This window comes from Xiphophorus maculatus, chromosome 6 (genome assembly GCF_002775205.1).
Source record: "Xiphophorus maculatus strain JP 163 A chromosome 6, X_maculatus-5.0-male, whole genome shotgun sequence".
Classification (NCBI taxonomy): Eukaryota; Metazoa; Chordata; class Actinopteri; order Cyprinodontiformes; family Poeciliidae; genus Xiphophorus; species Xiphophorus maculatus.
The window spans coordinates 4,625,605-4,643,460 of record NC_036448.1 but is presented as its reverse complement, the minus strand read 5'-3'; the positions used below and the strand labels follow the sequence as shown (position 1 = coordinate 4,643,460).

Here is a 17,856-nt window from a genome sequence, read left to right as displayed (position 1 = left end):
TACAGATTAATCTCAGAGTTTGGTGTTTTGTACAGTCAGTACTGTCATTAGTCTTCTGTAACTTTCGGCCGCATTCTAGCTAGTTTGAGTTTCCTTTTTTTTTATTCAAGCTTCTCCATTTTTTTTCTTATTTCACCATTTGGGACGTATTTATTCCAAAAGACAAGACAGACGAATGCGTTTTAGACCCAGCGAACATGGATACTGAACATACTTCTGACAATGCACTTGATCTATCCGGTAACAAATAAAACACAAGATGCCGCCTCCTGATAAGGTAAGGTATATTTTTATTGTGCTTTATTTCTTTTTCCATTGTAGCAAATCGGTGGCGTCCTTAAAACCCATTAGCGTTCGTAAGAATCTATTCTGCCTGGAATCCCTGTTAACCACTAAAGCCGATTGGTTTTTACAAAACCTGCGCTTTGGCTGTAAACCTCTCATTGTAAACCGCCGCTGGCTGAGAAGTGTTTTACTCCCGTCCATTGAGCAAGTGATTCATCAGCGGACAGAAACCCCTGCAGTAGACAAATCCAGTCCATTATCGTTATTAAAGGAAAGCGGGGTGAATGTCTTCAGACTCAGCTGCCTCCTTTTTGCAGACCCAGTATGAGAGCTATGTGGTATACACATATATGTAATTCTTTGTTTCTTTGGTCGACTGGTGCCTTCAGCGGACGAAAGAGGTGTCACACATGTTCACTGTTGCACAAAGGCTGAGATGAGCCCCTTTATTCATTGTGACATTAAAGCCTGTTTTGGTGGGGGATGGGGGAACATACCCATGCTGAGGTGCACAGGCTAAGAAGCCCAGCTTAATTTAGTGGATGTGGAGAAATACATGTTACCTTTTCAAAATCCTCGTTTTCATTTGATGGAACTACACATTTTGGGTAATGGAAAAGCGTCCCGTTTCCATCTACCTCTCCCTCTTTTTCTGAGGGATATTTGCTCAGGGTCATTGCAGCAGGGCTCTCCAGCGTGGCTGAGAGAAATCCTCCAGGGAAATGAGATGGCTTTCCTCTGTCAGACAGAAATCCTGCGTCTTTTCAGTCTCCCCCCGCACTCAATCCCTTTTGTCTTATCTCACAAACATGAGGCCTTACATCCCTCTGCAGCCCCGCCTCTTCTCACGTTAGGTGTGTGAGCCGACCAAACGTACCTGCTTTTCACCTCTGACCTGCAGGTGAATCTCCTTCTTCCCCCTCCCCCTCCCTTCCATGCTGGAATCAGCACAAATCTTTTCGCACTCGAAAAGGATCCCATGTAATCCCTCGGACCTTGTCGTTTTGAACAAGTCAGTTCTGTGTGTTGTTGGTTTCTGATGTGTGCGATTTTGCTGGGATGGGTTGAAATGGAGGAATTTTGCCACCTGCTGGCCGCATTTCTCATACAACACTCATTTCTAGAAACCACAGCAGAAACAGCATTGTATTTGATTTATTGAAGGATATACAGTGTGCAGATTATTTTAACACCTAGAAGGATATGATTTTTGCTTGCATCAGTTGCTTTTTTCTATTTAATTTGGATGGAAAGTGCAGAAATATATTTAGAGGCTGCTAAAAACGTCCCTTTAAACACACATATACAGTATATAACATGTTGATTGTTACCCATAAGTCATACTCATATGCAATAAAACTTTTAAGAATAAATACTTTTTCCATTGCATAGTTTGCAGAGTTAAGCTGTGCAAAGATCTGAGAAAACTGTAACAATCACATGAAAACATAAAAAATAAATCATATTTACTGTATAGTGCATCAACAGCCACCAGTCATTCCTAGCTGTAAATAACTGATTGTGTACAGTCTTATTGATCTGATGGCTTCCCGTCCAAGGCTAAAAGCTAATGCTCATGCAGCAGTTCAGAAAATACAAAACACTATCAGGAAATAAACTGTTTAGCCTCTTTTTAGGTGCCTCAAGCAAAGAAGATGATGAACTGGCGGATCTTGAGTTTCCAATTTTCAGAGAGCTCGAGCCTTAGCATGGGCCTGCAGGAGGGCCGCTGTGTCAGTGTGGGAACCTTGCTTGGCAATGGAGAGCGCAGTTTGGCCCCGCTAAGAAAGGAAGGGGGGAGGGACACATTAACACTGGCAAAACAAATTGAGGTGGTCCGACATTTTGTCAATGTTTGTTGTAGTTTTGACAAAAAGACCTGTCCTGCAAATGTTAGCAATGTTAGCATTTGTAGACATAACAGTTTACATCAAGACATCATTTGAGACTTTTTTCCTTTGTTTTTTTGCAATTCTGACATTTATACCGATTTTACACCCCTCTAGAAATGCTTAGATTAGAAAACCATTTGTCAAACATCAAACACACACCTAACAAACCAGACTAGAACAGTACTAGTAGAGACAAACTGCAAAGAAAAGCATATAATCTACTTCTACTGATGAGTTTTTAAAGAGATTTGGCTCGACTAATCAATGAACTTTCAGTATCTTATCTGCGTAGTCTTTTTTGTTTGCTTTTCCCAAGACACCTTGTGGGAATAACTATTCCTTCTAGTTTGAGATCCATCCATCTCTCAAAGGAATAGGAGCCAGGAGAAAAAGAGAGGGACAGGTTCATCCCAGTGGATTTCTTTTGTAGACTTGAATTTCCCTGGCATGCAACAAACAATCCCACCCTTGTGGACAAAGATGTCAGGCTCTCCTCTGTCCCACAATCTGGGAGCCCAGGGCTGGGAAATATTAACACAGTGTCGTTCAAGTTGGCCTTAGGGTATCTCTTGTACAGAAAGGCCATGCTTGGTCTGATGCAGCTAGCAGTGAACGTGCAGGATGTCCTGTTACATTCTCCCCTCATCGGAATGAAACCACAGAAGGTATCTCTCTTCAAGATGGCTGGAATAAAAATCAGACAGGAAGGAAACCTGCAAACGGTTTCCTTCCTGTCGGTGGTTTCTTGATCGGAGCAATCGATCAAGAAGTCTCACAGGTGGCATGTTGTCGTTGAAGTCTGGAGCTCTGACTGCTGATAGTGCCGTACTTTGAGATGAACCTGAACTGGATTTAGCTGTTGGCTGTAGTCTTACCTTGTCAGTCAGAGTCAGGTCACACTGACTTCTTTCTAGCAGCAGTCTGGCAATGTGCGTGTGGCCTCGTTCTGATGCGAACATGAGGGATGTCATTCCCTGTTTGTCCTGGATGTTGGCGTCGGCTCCACAGCTCAGCAACAAGCGGACCATGACGACTCGACCGTGTCTCACTGCCAAGTGCAAAGCTGTCTGGCCTGTCTGTGGTAAGAGAAACAAATTTTGACCATTAAAACCCTTCAAACTTTAACGACTCGCAAAACAAAAAGAAAGTCTTGACATAACATGATTGTTTGTTTTTTTTTGACAACAGATTGATTGTGCAGTGTTACCTGACTGGAGCGAATATTAACGTTTCCCAGCTCCATTAGCTTTCGGACGACCTCCATCCCAGCAGGCCCATCTGGAGCGGTGAGCGACGCCAGCATCACAGCTGTGTATCCGGCATTGTTCTGAACATTTACGTCACTCATGCCTTTACAGAAGAGATTCTATTGTCAACTACAGTACAGCAAAAGCATTTCCTAGGGCAAAGGTTACCATCAACCGTGTTACCCGTGTCCAGCAGCACGCTCACGACGCCGTAGTTGCAGTGGGACACGCTGTAATGGAGCACCGTGTTGCCATTGTCGTCAGCAAGATTGACAAGGAACGCCAGCAGAGGTGGCGCCTCACTCTTTACTTCTTTCAGGTACGCAGCTACCCTGCTGGTTTCGGAGGCCTCCTCCGCCGCGGCGCCAAACCAGTGCTGGAACATTGTTACCAGAGCTTGCCTCTGGACAGAAACCAAGAAAGTTCTCAATCAAAGCATCTCAAGCTTGTACATCATTGGGCCAGCTCATAATGTGGAATTATCCACCAATCTCTCTAGTACAATTTTACACAACTTCATCCATTTGAACACACAAGTCACAACCCAGAAAACGACAGATCGATTCCAAATGTCCATGATCAAACTACTGATAGAGGAATCCTAAGTGTTTGCGAATAAAACTGCATGTTAGGTTTTTACATCAGTTATCTGACTGAGAGGATAAACTCCTAGGCTATTGGTAAAGTTGATTTACATTAATGTTTTCTCCTTCCCAGGAGTTTAATGAAAAGGGTATTTACCATATCATCATTTGGATTTTCTGTGATGTCCATGCGATCCTTAACAAAATGACAAGCAGACATAAAATCTGCACTCAATATGTCCCTGGAAGTGGAAGAGAACATAAGTGAAGGAATGGTTCAGATAATCTGCCTCCTGTTTCAAAATCTGCTCCAATAAAGCATTTACAAGTAACAGACATACTGTATCTCGACAGTCAAAATAGGATTTATTTTATACAGACACTGATTCAGAGTCTATGGTGCTCTCACCTTCCCTTCGTATTCGAGCCAGTTCTGTCCTCCAGGGTTTTGGACTTGTTCTCTGGGCCTTCAGCTTCCAGCAACACGGTGCCTCCATCTGTTTGTCCTGATATCGCTCCCACCGGTGTTGCATGACCCTCTGGGCATGTTTGTTTGGACTCGTCGGTTTGGATTCGTCTCTTTGCAGGGTGTACATCCACCTGGGTGGCCTCCATCCCCCGAGGGACAACACTGGCTTCCCCACACAGCTTCCCATTGTCCTGGCCAATCACACTTCCTTTTGTGGACATTTGGACTCTACAGTGAAATGAAATGAACATTTTATCCTCACTAACACCTTTTAGCTGCATCTACTATCCTGGCGATGACCTTAAATTGATAAAAGGTGCTTGACTTGATTTGCTCTCAGAAATCCTTTTTAGACTCTAGATTCTCATCATAATTGACTAAGAATAGGGTCAGTCGGCCATTTCCCTGATTCAATTATTGAGACCAGACAAGGATTTATGTAATATAGCTCAAATGCATTATTCATTTTATAAGGTCAAAAATAATTGCAGTCAAATCATTCTGAAGCTTCAGTAGCTGAAAGTGAAAGCACAAACTGAACATAATGAATATTCTGAGGCAGACTCTGCATTGTTCTTCTTATGAGTCTTTAAACCTAAAAGAATGAAAGAAGCATGTATTTAAAGCTTTGTCTGCCTTCCCTCATTTCGGCTTTAGACATGTGGGTCTTGTCTAACTGACAGCTTCACATGGACTGGTATTCATCTCCCAGACCAAAATCAAGAAGTCTTTTTTTTTTTTTGGTCAGAGAAAAAAAACGCCTAAAGAGCCTCAATTTCAGTAAGAGGAACCAATAATCATAAGTGTTAAGGCTGAAGAAGTCTCTGAGAAGTATCCACTAACCCTTCATTAGCATCCACCGACTGCAGCTTTTTTAGAGTCTGGGTGCTTCCATCACTCTCCAGGGTGGACTTAGAGGCTAAAGAGAAGACAAATACACACAAAGAGATCAAACATAAGCAACACCAAATCCAGCTGATGAGATTATACATCTGATAATTGATAAATTGACTTATTTTAACCCTCACGTGGTCTTAGGAGATGAGGATACCACGAGCTTTAAACTCTGTGCCTGGTGGCGTGGTTGCAGTGACCCCGTGTGCGTTTTTACAAGTTTGTGTGTTTGCATTTGGAACTGACGGTCTGACAGGACAACGCCCCCGCTTCCCTGCTGTCCGACAGCGACATTTGCCGCACTTCTCCTGAGCGTCTCAAGAGACACTTGAATGGTTAAAAAAGTGCCACAAACTCTTTAGGGACATTTAATATCAGTTTTGGATCAAATCCTGTTTGATCCTCCTGTTTGGGTTCACATGGCAGGAAAACCTGATTCATGTCAAAAGTATTTACAACCCTTTTGCTCTCATGATCATAGCACCACTTGAGTGGTGCTATGACCTTTTGTCATGTTGCAACCACAAAGTTCTGAACCTGTGTAGGTTATTCCAAAACATAAATATGACTGAAAGCCACAGTTGTGGTTCTGATTTCATGTTTAGAGTCGTTCTTCTGGAAGGTAAACCTCCACCCTAGTCTAAAGTCTTTTGCGACCTCGAACAAGCTTTCTGCCAACACCATGTTTCATCGTGGGGTTGGTGCAGTTTCAGTATCCCTTCGCACACAGCGCTTTACATCAAAACACTTCTCTTTGTGTCTGATCTGACATTTTTGAACCTACATGGCATGCTAACGTTTGGGAATATCTGGAGAAAAAAAATCAAAAATTGGCATCCTCATGAATGTAGCTCATTAATGTTAATGCATGATAAGTGGCAGGAGATCCCTAATTTACGTTAAGGGCCACTTTTACTGAGTGTAGAAGGTTACCCTATAACAATCTTACTATGTATATAAATTAAGCAGCAGTTGGTTGGTAAAACCAGATGTTTTACATCGGTGCCTCTCATGGCAGAAAAAAGTATTTCTAGAACAAACTTAGGAAAAAGACATCTAAAATGTTTTTTTCTCACTTGCCTTTCAAGGCACAACAACGAAATAACAAACAAATAAAACACTTGCTTCAGAAATGAAAGAAAAATTATTATAACAGTCTTACAGTTCCTACATTTGTATATCACTATATTTAGATTTTTTGTGATCGGGCGAAAGTCTGTATGTAGTGTCAACGTGGCAGGAGACATTTTATCAATAACCTGTGTTTGTTTATCTTCAAGCATTTGGATTACTTGTGTGTGAGGATACATGTAATATTTTGAACTTAATACATTAGCATACCACTTTTTCTTGGTTTCATTGTTTCAAAAAATGTTCTGACTGGGCAGGTTAACGGGGGCTAAATACTTTTACAGTTACTTTGTTTTTCTTGGTTTCTTACTGACCTTGAACTACAGATACATATTGTCATTTTGCAACAGCGAAATGCAGCTATTTCAAAAACATTACATGTTTGGTCTGGAATTGAAAACAATGACACTCTTAACTTTAAATCAGAAGTAGTATTCTGAATATATCCTCCAAGAAAAACTAAAAAGAAAATTATGTAAAGCTTTGACTTAAGTTATGTGTTCACTTTTATTAGGAAAAATTTTAAGACGATTAAGAACAATGATTAGATTTTTCTTCCTTTGGTAAGACTTTGCCTTTGAGGTTAATGATCCAGTTTACATGCACTGAAAACCTACTGTCTGCTTTGCCTTTGTAACCCGTACACTGCAAAAACACAAAATCTTACCAATTATTTTTGGTTGCGTTTCTAGTGGAACTATCTTAGTACACTTGAAAGAAGTCAAAGTAACTTTTCAGCGTTTCATGACAAGCACTTTTTATATAAATGAAAAAGTTCAGACCATTTCATTTATAAAATGGGAAAATATCATGTAATAAGTGAAATAACCTGCTAGAGGAAGCAATAATTTTTCATCAATGTTAAGGACACATTGACTTAAGACAAGCTCATGTTTTTCCAGTTTTGTCTTATTTCAAGTGCACTAAGATATTCCCACTAGAAACTGAGCCAAAAGTACCTGGTAAGATTTTTTGTTTTTGCAGTGTAACAGTGTTCACTATGCCTGAAACATTTGGAAAATCAGAGACTTAAAATGACCAAAAGCATCACCTCTGTCCTGGATCTTCTGCCCATCGCTGTCTTCATGGTGCTTGTGTCCAGACATGAGGACGTCAACTAGTTCCATCATCTCCTGCTGCAGGGAGTTGACTTTTGGATCCGGATGTTTCAGGGGTTTTCCCTTTTCTCCGAACTGTCCACACACACACTCCCACTGCTGGTCCAGGAGACTCTTGATTCTCTTAATATGGCGAATAATGAATGTGTCTGTGCCCCCATCAGACATTATTAAGTCTTGGTGCCTCTGAGCATGTGAGGGTACAGTTCTTGAGATGATGGATGAGGCAGGAATACGCTCTGGTTCGATGGACCTCACAATGGTCTCATCTCCCTCCTGGTCCACCACCACCCTTTCTGCGCGGACCCACACCCCCGGGTTCCTGATGAGGTATTCTATCTTCTCATCTTTCCTCCTGCTCTCCTGCTGCTGCTCCTTTAGGAGTCCTACCGTCCTCTGGAGGTCCTGCTCAGTGTCATGGAGCTTCTGCTCCAGCGCCGCAACCTTAGCCTGCAGGGACGTCACGGTCAGCAGCTCGTCCAGATCTGTGCTGGTTTTCCAATCATTCACGGGGTTTATTTTGCTTGTGACGCTGTGATTTCTGGGAAACATGACATGACTTTCTCGTTGGGATTTCAGGACATCCCCTTTGCCATAGGGTGATGAAGTATGAAGATCTGTGGTGCCATTGACTGATGATGGAGGGATGTGGTGGACCAAGCCCAGACGGAGTCTTTCCCTTTCTTCTTGCAGGATGCAGATCTGAGCTCTGAGCTCAGGAACAACCCTCACCTCCATCTCGAGTTCTCCGACGCGTTCAAGAGCCTTGGTCAGGCGCCTCAGCAGCCCCGAGCAGTCCTGTGGGCGAGGGCTGTCTGAGAGGAACACGTCCTCGCAGGAGGTGTTCCTTCCTCCGAGGTGATCTCTTGAACTCTGGATGCTGCTCCTGTCATCTGTGGACTCAGATTCTTGTCTGAGCAGCACAGTGAGTGGCAAACTGGAGGCCCGCAGGAGATGAGGCCGGATATGCTCTCCGAGAGGTTGTTCGTCGAACTCCTTGATCCTGGCTTCCATTTCCGTCAGGGACGTGAGCCCCGTTGGGTAGAGAAGCGACCTGTGATCGAAAGTCCAAGAGGAACACCCATGGTGATGGTTGGCGAACGGTCGGGATCTGGGGTCAAGAGCTCCGGTCGACCTCCAGGGATTTTGTTTGTAGCCAGAACCAGAGGAGTTGAGGTGCCTGGGGAGAGTGCTGGCCCGGGGTCCTTTGCTTCGGCGCTGAATGGGAACCCTTTTGATGGTGTTGCCTTTCTCAATGTCATCCACGTATTTGAGGAAGTCCAGATCTATTTGGAAGCCGTACGGGGTTTCCACCGAGTATGGGGGCTTCCCTTTAACTCCATTCTCAGCCATTTTGTGACGGACAATGAGACCTGTAAACAGGGAGGTAAACGTGCAACAGGAATAAAAGTCAGGGTTGGTGGACTTCCAATGTTTTTAAAAATCCTGTAAATCAATTTGTTACAAAATGTCTGGCTGAACTTGTCCAATCTGAAAAAGATATGTCAATATTTGCTTAAATTTTGTCAACAAACATTTTGGCATTTTGTTATCTTAATTTCTTTTAGTATAACACTAAGCATGTTGCTAAATTGAGAGTCTGGCATGCAGAACAAGGTAGAAAGCCCAAACATTCAGTAGCTGTGCTTTTCCTTCTCCACCCATTAACTTTCTTGTTTCCCAAAGACTTGATTCATTTCTTCCATGCACCAAGCAGCAGTTTTTTCAGCAGAGGCTGGCCTGATCTTCTTTTGATTACAGCCACGGTTTCCAGGACGAGAGCTGAAAATAGTTTGTGACTGTTTCGCCCAGCAGTTATGGGCAGCATCGCTAAAAAAGAAAAAAAAAAAGCCTTACTCCTACAGACATAAACACAGGCAGCCATTGTTCTGAGTCACTACTCCACAACGGTTCTCCTTCAGTTCAGCATCTTCTCTCCCATTCTGGATCTACTTTTAGTGGTGTATGAATTCCTCTAACATATGGGTCAATTAGTTCATAGCCGCACGATATTTTTCACTCCTCCCTTCTTTAATGAGTTGATCCATGGAGAATTCCCATACTATCTGTCATCTATCTTCCTTAAAACCTGGCCTCCTCTCTCCTCCTACCTTCCCTTCTATTCCTCCCCTGACCACCGGCCTCTGCGGGAACTTGCTGTCATCATGAGGCGCCGCAGCCACCAAGCCACAGCCCCAAACAATGCAAGCTATGCAGTAAACAGACAAACACCCCCAAGTTACCCTGCTAAGAATCTGAGTGTCTGTCATTCACGCACCCTCTGATGGCCAGTGGTGAACAGCAACAAATCTGCAAATCAAAGATGGGTGACAAGCTCCTTTTGTAAGCTAAGAGATAAACATCAGGATTTTGAAATGATAGGCAAAATATAATTAGATGTTTTCGGGAAAATTTGGTCCACGTTCTGCTGCTTTTAGTTGCAGTCATTTCCAACCAATTTTCCAATTCGGGTCCTCTGTGATCACTAGGTCCTGCATATTTTAAATGTGTCTCTGTTCCAGAAAACCACATTCAAATGATTGGATGACCTCCTGTATATTTGCTAAAAAATTGTATTCAGTTGGCTGGATTGAAGACCAGCTTTAGAAGCCACACCCCTCTTGTGGCCTCCAAGCCTCCATTTTCAACAAGACTGACCTACAGATATCACAAGACTTCTCCACTTTCAAACAAAACATGGTAAGTAAAAAGTTTCAATGTGAATATGGCTAGTTTGTATAATTAGAATTTATTTGGATTTTTTTTATGATACTTGGCTTTTAGATTATTTAAAACCGAGTATCAAGCACCAAGTTTGCCCTGACAAACTATTGAAAGATTAATGTATCCAGAGAAAGTACTGTATGTCATTGGGTGTTGCTACAACCTGTTGCAGTTAAAAAAAAGGGGGGACAGGGTGAAGGGGGATAATTTGACCTAAATCATCTTTGTTTGTAACGTAGCATCTCTGAATTTAAAAAAATCAACGTTCCCCTACTTCAACACACCCCATTCAAATGATTGCAATTCAGCAGAACCCTGTTAATCAGCCATCAGTTGAAATCATGTGTGCTGAAGCAAGGGAATGCCTAAAACTTGCAGGGCAGATTGCCTTGAGGACCAGGGTCGAAAAACACTGATCTAGATGAACTGACTTCAACAATGTTGACAGTGTTTATCATAGCAAACTACCGTATGTCAGTCAGCACAAAGGTAACCAGTAGTAAGCATAACATGTTTTTATCATAATAGTGATAGTCAAGTCAAACCCTGTAGCGGTTAATTAGGCAATTAAATAAACACAAGTTAATAAAAAATAAATAAATAAACAAATATGACAATATAACCCTTTACACGTGACGTCACTGTCTCCACCACGATCGATGTTCAAACCTAAGCTCTCCTGTATAAAGCCTGTCAAAATACGCGTTTATTTAGCCTAATATCGCGTTTATTTAGTTGATTTCGCAGTAAAATGGTCACAAGGTGCTGTGCGGTCGGCTGCACAAACAGACGAGGGTGAAAACCAAGCTTGATAGCAGCAGTCAACTGGCAGCTCTCGGTGTGATTTACAGCAAACACTTTATGCAAGATTAAGAAGATTAACGTTCTTGTACTTTATAAGTATGTTTAGAAAGATATCAAATATCGCATTATGGAGAAGATGGCGTCTAACCATAAGTAACCATGGAAACCCCGTCATGTAGCCTAGCATGTATGGCAAAAAAAACAATTAGCGTCTCGTCTTCTGTTCGTTTTTAAGGCTGCTCTGGTTTAAGGGGAAACGTTGTTTATGACATAGTGACATAAATCATGTGGTGTGAATTCAGGCAAAGTCGCTCATTTGAACCGTCCCATACCTCTTCAGGAGGGAGGAGGTATGGGACGGTTTCTAAGCTAGCTGTTTCAGGCTTCTGTAAATACCGCTGTCTATGAGCCCCAACCAGGTGTGTTAGCTTCACAGACAAATGACCTTGATTCTAGCAAGTAGAAACCATGAATAAACTGACAAAAAACAACTTGGAAAAACAACTTTAGCCGCTCAGTTCAATATTCCCGATTCTCACTTCCAATCTACATCATGGCGCTTTGAATGATTAAGTGATGTAGTTGCAAAGGGTCAATATTAGGGTGTGCCCTTTGTCATAAATGCTGTTTTAACCTAAACAATATAATATTATCTGGGAATAATATTACATTATATTACATATATTACATATATATTATAATAATATTAATATTCAGTTACACTGGATTTTAATAATTAGTGTCAGAGCAAAGGTTAAATACAAATACACACAACTCTACATATTATGTTCTTCCCACTTCTTAATGATGCTCTACGTTGGATCAGTCTGTCACATAGAATACCAAAGAAGTTCTTGAGGCTTGAAAACTTTATCATAGTGACATAAACGTTAAACATGATCATTCTTTTTATTTCCCTCATGCTTTAACGCTTTCTGTTCAGGGCCGGCCCAAGGTCACATGGGACCTTATGCAGAACTTGAGTTGGTTCCAGTGTTTTAATCCAGATGTGATGGAATCTGAGAGAGGGGGCGGAGCTTAAACCAGCCTGCGATAACAGGTTATTATTTGCTGAGATGTGTTGACGGACAAACCCACGCTCCAACACAAAGAAAGCTTTAAACACGTGGCATCAGATTGTAACGATCACACTATGAGGATTTTTAAAAATGCTTTTACAAAGTAAACTTTACAGTGCCTTTAAACTTTTTTTCTTTTATTGTTAAAAACTTTTAATTTATCAATGCTGCAACCATCAAATCAAACTTAGAAATATTCTCATTCTTTTTAGACAAATGAAGATTTTAGATCTGTGGTCTGTGCTTAAATTCAAGCATTTATGGAAGGCCGCTGATGTTCAGGGATGCTCCTTAGTTTGCTGACACTTTGGGCCGGCTCTGTTGTCTGTTCCAGAAGGTTCTTTTCCCATCAGGACTTTTGACTTTGACAGGAATCTGTCAGCCGTCAATCTGAAGAGTTTAAGTTTAGCACACACACACGTGTACCAGAAGCTAAAGCACATATCAGGACGACTCCTAGGTAGTTTACAAACTATAGATCATCAAGACCACTGTGCCCAAGTTTTAAAAACAGACTAGCACAAATTGTGAATTTCACTTTCACCAAATTTCATAACTTTATGGGAAGCTTTGAGGCTGTGTGGGGTGTTTTGACAAATCACTTGTTGAAAATGTGCTTAGATGTCTCCGGGATAATCGGAAGATCCGGTTTCAGACAGCTGGTTTTCAACCATCTACCAGACATGTGATCAAAGCTGCCTGTTGTTGCCAATAAGCTCTCTATTTCCTACTTATAAATATAGACCTGTGCATTTCTTCCAGACCAGGTTACCACAGAGGAAACAATATAGCAGAATTAGGGTTAGGTAATTTTCCAGAGTCATTGCCTAACTATGTCCACATGTCCATGGCACATATTTTAATTGTCTGTGCTCGGAGCCGTGGGCCCACCTCACAGGAAACCCAAGAAACAAAACTTTAAAATATTCGCCTAACCCCAAACAGGCCCCAGCAAACCAGCAGCGCTGGGAGCTGCAGCACTGCTGCTGCTGCTGCTGCACACTGAACTTTTCAAAGGAGATTGTTACTTCTTAATTCATCTTTTGAAACAATTTAAATCTATCCTGAAGAGAAATGTCACTTCTTCTTCCAGGGACAGCTTTGCTTTCCCACAGCAGCTGGCTGTCTCCTCTGCGTGAATATGACCCCGCTGAGACGTCCCTCCAAACTTCCCCTGCATCAGCGCAAACCTCATAATCACACCATGTCTGTCCACAGCATTCTTCACCAAAAACCACAGCATATAGGGCCAATCTCTAAGAGTAGTGATGACAAAAGCTTCAAAATTAGATGCCGCTAAGGCCAAAACGTATTAAGTCAATGACTTCTCTCATTGATGACACTTGCAAAGACATACAGTATGACATAACACATATTAGTGGTGTCCAGAATATTGGCATAAACAACAGAGGGAAACCGTGCAGGACTTCTAGTCGTGAGAAAGTAAAGCCATTAAACCTGCATGAGGAGGGTATCTCATATTACCATACATGTCCAAAAGGACAGAAGTCCTTTATGACATCTATAAATATTTAACTAATGATTTTATATTCTCACTTAAAAATCTAACCTCAAGTTAAAAAACAAAGTGTGGTTTTCTGTGATACAGGGTTACTTTGATTGACGAGTTGTTGCTCTGTGAGATCCAACCTTTAATTTTCACACCCAGTAATAGAAAACCAAAATGCCACAGCAACCCAACCCAGCCCATTCTCACTCCCAGCTCTTTTCTTACTGATGATTAATAAGGTGCCTGCTGCCTCTCTAACACACAAATTACCCCTAAAGTGTCATTTTGGGACAGATTAAGTCTGTAAACCATTTACACAAAAATTTATTTTTCCTCGTAACTTTTGAATATCTCAGTTTAAGGTCATTATTTGAAACCTAAATTTACATGAAGTTCTCTCAAAAGCTTAAACAGTCAACAGATTAGCTTTGAGTGTGTTTTATTTTACACACAATCTGGTGATTAATTACACAGAAAATGGAGGAAGGAGGTTGTGCACCACCAACAACCTGGCATGAAAATCAAACTGCTGCATATAAAATGCAGTAAAAGAAGGAAGAAAAAAAATATCATAGTGCTGTGAAGGAATCTGATTTCTTAGTTGTTTTTTTTTTTTTGTTTTTTTAACAATCTGGACACATTACATGTTTTATTCTCAGTATGTTTGTCACACAGGAAGATCATTTATGGAGCACCTCCCCCAATCTTCATTTCCTGTGGAAATAATGATCTGCTTTTGTGAAGATGGCTACCTTGACAGTGGTTTAATGGTTCATAAATTAGCTGACTCATAAGGCATAGTAACGTTTTTCAAACGGGAAAAACTTTATTTTGGTTGAAGTCCCCCTTCATCTAGCCTCAATAGCTTCAGTCTTCAGAACCTGCTAACCTGGATTTAAATAAACTGAAGTTAAAAAGAGAGTTATTTCCTGCAGGTTAAGTAGTAACAAGCAGTCTCAAACTATTCCTCTAATCTTTACTCAGTTGTGGGCACACTTCCGCTAATCCACTAAGGGGCTAATAGCGGGACTACGTTTGGTATAGCCTTTTTGCGTTTTTGCTAACTTTGAAAACATTTAGCATTCCCTAAATAATTTCTCCTGTTAAATTCTAAAGTGCTAATTTTCTTGGCTGTTTTGTAAACTGCCAGTTGAATAACGTTTGGCATCTGTGAAGGTTTTTTTTATCGACTTTTAGCCCTTCAAGTAGTTTGACATTTATATTAATGCTCTTATTTTGAAGTGGGTGAAGACTGTTTACGCAGCAGTTCCATTTCCTCTCCTCACATTCTCTCATCCCCCCCCAATATTGCCGTTAACATGTAACAAAGTATTAGTACAACGGAGACGGATGAATGAATGAAAACTCTTCCAGCCAGTCCTGTGGCCTCAGCAGAAACATAGCAGTGTGTAAAAGCTTGATGGAACAGGTGTGTGATGTGCATCAACACCTGATTGGACGGGTTTGGACCTGAAGTTAGTTAGATGTGGGAATGTGTTGACAAACCTACACAGCCATCGTGGTCGTCCTGTTTGGCCTTCTGACCACGCCGGGATTATTTCTGTGGTTGGATCATTCACAGTGCAGCAGCTTGCTACCAAATTGAAGCTATTTATAAACTTAGTTTCTCAACAGTTAAACTAAAAAAGCAGAGCATTTTCTGCCTTTCATCTTCTTTCTTCGTGTTTCTTTGTTTTTTTCCACAGTATGCATATTTCTGCGTGTTTCACTGTCTTTGTTCTTTTCCTGGAAAAATCCTTGCTTCTCCCCCCCTTTTTTTTGGCCGTACAACCTGTGGCTTTTTCCAGCACATAGCTCTGAACCTCATCTTCTGTTCAGAGTTGATTTAGGAACCGAAGTCAAATGTTTGGACTTGTGCTCCCTCTTACCCCTTCCACTCTGTCTCTCTTTTTTTTTTTTCCTGTCAAACTCGGATTCATCACAAACTGCCCTCAGAGTTCCTAGAAACCCTTCACCCTCTATGATCTCTTATTCAGTAATTCTGGACTTTTCGGACCGCCGGACTCGTCCTGGTCCTCTTCCAACAGCAACAGGGTCGGAGTTGTGGCATCCAAAGCTCCCGTTGCATGGCAGAAACAGCTGCCAGGGGCTTCACGCAAAGAAAGAAAGCGACGGGATGTTAACATAGCGGGGGTTAAAATAGAAAGTGTGCCGCCTATGTGTGTGTTCACATGGGTCGCGCATGTTTGCCAGTTCAGCTGAATTCCTCAACGGGACGCACGTTTAAATGTCAGGAGCAGTGCTGTGTCTTTAAAAGACAAAGTTCTTGTCTCACAGGTGTTGTTAATTTTCACGTTAAGGCTGTAGGTTCACTCCCAGCATTTAGTCGCAGTAAAGATCAAGTACTTTCTGACCCTCAATTCAGATCAGCCAGTTTCCTGTCCCTCAGCGGTCAAGGTCAGCGTTCAGCATCCCGGCTTTGATTAAGTACCCAGCCGTACAGCGGTGAGCAGCCTGGAGAGATGCTACAAGGTGAATAGTGTGTCAGCTCTTACCTCGGGACATGCTCAGCACTTTCCTCCACTCGCTGTTGGACGGTCCTCTGCTGTCTGCTGCTCAGCTCTGCCTGCTGTCTGTCTCCTCAGCAGGCGGGGAGGGCAGCATGCCTCGGCTGTCTGGGAAATGCCACCACGCGGCCCCTGCCATAACAGAAGCTGGGTTTGCTCGCGCGCGTGTGTGTGTGTGTGTGTGTGAAGGAGAGCGTCTGAACGAGGAGGAGCTAGCAACATGCCTTCCTACGTTGTCTCCCGTCCAGCCAGGATGACTGATTGAGAGGGAGGCATAGACTCAGAGAACCACACCCACTCCTCCAGACTGCAGCCGAGACCAGACTAGAAATGTAAGGAGGAGGGTAAGGAGTGTCTGAAGTTTGATGCATGTGAGCAAGACTTGGGGGGGAAAGAAGCTTAGTGCTGACCAGAATTAAAAAGGCAACATGGGTAACAAACAGACCTCCTGGTATGAGAACCCTAATCCGCTGTGGCGTGGCTCCTGTGTGATCGTGTTCAGAGTGGCATGCCGCTCGTTCTTTATGGATCCTCTTTCAGAACGTGACCAGCATCTTCTTCTGGGGCAGCAGCATCTATGCCCAACTCTTTATAATACCACATGGGTCAAGACTGTTTGACCTCTGCAGGCAGATATATTGTGGTAAAACCAATCACTTACTTTGAAGTCATACATGTCAACAGCTGGATTTCGCCAAAATAGGACTTTCAGCGTTGCTGCTTTTGTTAATGTCCAGAACCTTGTATGCATGTTTTTTTTTTTTAATCACAATCGCAATAGGTAAAATAAATAAATACTCGTTGGTCTAAGTATATTTTAATAGTTCAAACACTAAATAGGGTCACTGAGAAACTGCTTAATAGGTTATCTAGACTTTGTCTTTATGCTTCTATGCAAATTTTGACAGATTTGTGTAAATATGTTTAGTTCTGCAATATTTCCCTAAAACCTTCTCACTACTGGCCTCCTTTGGTTGAATGGTGATAAGGCAGCCGGACTTTCCTTTTTTTTTGGCAACAATTTATTGACTATTAACCACGCACACACATCTGTTAGCCCTGTGTCACGGGAGAACAAAAAGGGATAATGGCTGATTTTCAGACTTTCTGAATGTAGATAAGATGGTTTCTCATCCAAGTATGCGCTGCTCATCCAAAATTAAGGAACACTGGGCCAATTAATTATCAGTGCACCCCTACATAATATGCATTATGCATCATAATATGCATCCTGCAGCTTCTGGAGCCAACACTAAGCTGTGGATTCCCTGATTGTTTGATCTCAGTATTGTTGTGTGTGTAATGTTTTTGTATTTTGTATACAGTGGAAACTGTGTTGTTTCCTCTGTATAGTAGGGCGCTATACAGTATACAGCAGACGCTAACATCCGCAGTGTTCCATAGTTCCAGTCTTTGGACTACAGCCAATCAGCGCAAAGGACAATGAATGTCGCCTTTTGATTGACTCCTTTGCCAGAGCCAGCCAATAGCATGTCAAGTAACATTGTGCCAAAGTATTTCAGCTTCCTAAGCTGTATTTTCCTTCTTAGATTTTAGATGTACTTTATGAAAAACTGCTCTAACTTTCATT

At 42.0% G+C, this 17,856-nt stretch overlaps 1 protein-coding gene across 1 annotated transcript; it reads right to left on the bottom strand.

Annotated features, from left to right (window-relative positions):
- Window positions 1-1,424: 1,424 nt before the first annotated feature.
- LOC102230040 (KN motif and ankyrin repeat domain-containing protein 4-like) lies at window positions 1,425-16,557 on the bottom strand. The gene is made up of 9 exons (XM_023335070.1): window positions 16,254-16,557; window positions 7,554-8,993; window positions 5,321-5,396; window positions 4,418-4,705; window positions 4,166-4,250; window positions 3,608-3,827; window positions 3,385-3,527; window positions 3,053-3,253; window positions 1,425-2,066 (listed from the first exon to the last, which is right to left on the bottom strand). The coding sequence occupies exons 1-9, from the start codon at window positions 16,261-16,263 to the stop codon at window positions 1,974-1,976; spliced, it is 2,556 nt and encodes an 851-aa protein (XP_023190838.1). The 5' UTR covers window positions 16,264-16,557; the 3' UTR covers window positions 1,425-1,973.
- Window positions 16,558-17,856: the final 1,299 nt, after the last annotated feature.